This window comes from Myotis davidii, unplaced genomic scaffold (genome assembly GCF_000327345.1).
Source record: "Myotis davidii unplaced genomic scaffold, ASM32734v1 scaffold168, whole genome shotgun sequence".
Classification (NCBI taxonomy): domain Eukaryota; kingdom Metazoa; phylum Chordata; class Mammalia; order Chiroptera; family Vespertilionidae; genus Myotis; species Myotis davidii.
The window spans coordinates 10,125,734-10,126,469 of NW_006383016.1; the positions used below are offsets into that span (position 1 = coordinate 10,125,734).

Below are 736 nucleotides of genomic sequence, written 5' to 3' on the forward strand. Positions count from 1 at the left end.
ACGCTGTGTGCGTCCAGCAGCTTTAGGAAGTGGAACTGGAAGCGCGTGGCGCAGACTGAGCGGGAATTTTGGAGGCAGTTTGCATGTGGTCAGCGCCGGGCTCCTAAGCCAGCCCCCAGCTCACGTTACACTCTATTTATAACCTCTCAGAGCCGTTTCCCCCTGAAAGCAGTTCCCTGGGACCACCTTCTTTTGGCTTCAACCTCTCCTACTCTTGACATTTGAGTCGCTCGGAGGGAAGCTCCTCCAGGTCCGAGTGTTTATATGTAAAGGAGACCGGCCGCTAGGGCTCGGGACCGGGACTATCCCAGCTCTGCTGAAGCGCCAGTGGCGATTGCTCGGGGAGGGAGAAAGTCGCAGGGTTTACTGTGAAAAGTGACAGAGGGTGGTGGCGTTTGCAACCTTCGCGAAGTCTTCTGCCTGGAACCCAAGACTTGCATGCTATGGAACACCCGCTCTTCGGCTGCCTGCGCAGCCCGCACGCCACCGCGCAAGGCTTGCACCCGTTCTCCCAGTCCTCTCTCGCCCTCCATGGAAGATCTGACCATATGTCCTACCCCGAGCTCTCCACTTCTTCCTCGTCTTGCATAATCGCGGGATACCCCAACGAGGAGGGCATGTTTGCCAGCCAGCATCACAGGGGACACCACCACCACCACCACCATCACCACCACCACCATCAGCAGCAGCAGCACCAAGCTCTGCAAACCAACTGGCACCTCCCGCAGATGTCCTC

The 736-nt window shown here is 58.3% G+C and overlaps 1 protein-coding gene across 1 annotated transcript in view; it reads left to right on the forward strand.

The window, feature by feature from the left end:
• The first annotated feature begins 182 nt into the window (after nt 1-182).
• MEOX2 (mesenchyme homeobox 2) overlaps nt 183-736 on the forward strand; it is a 62,154-nt gene continuing 61,600 nt past the window's right edge. Inside the window, exon 1 of the mRNA XM_015558135.1 lies at nt 183-730. Coding sequence (XP_015413621.1) covers nt 444-730 — 287 coding nt within the window. The 5' untranslated portion in view covers nt 183-443. The remainder of the gene's footprint in view (nt 731-736) is intronic.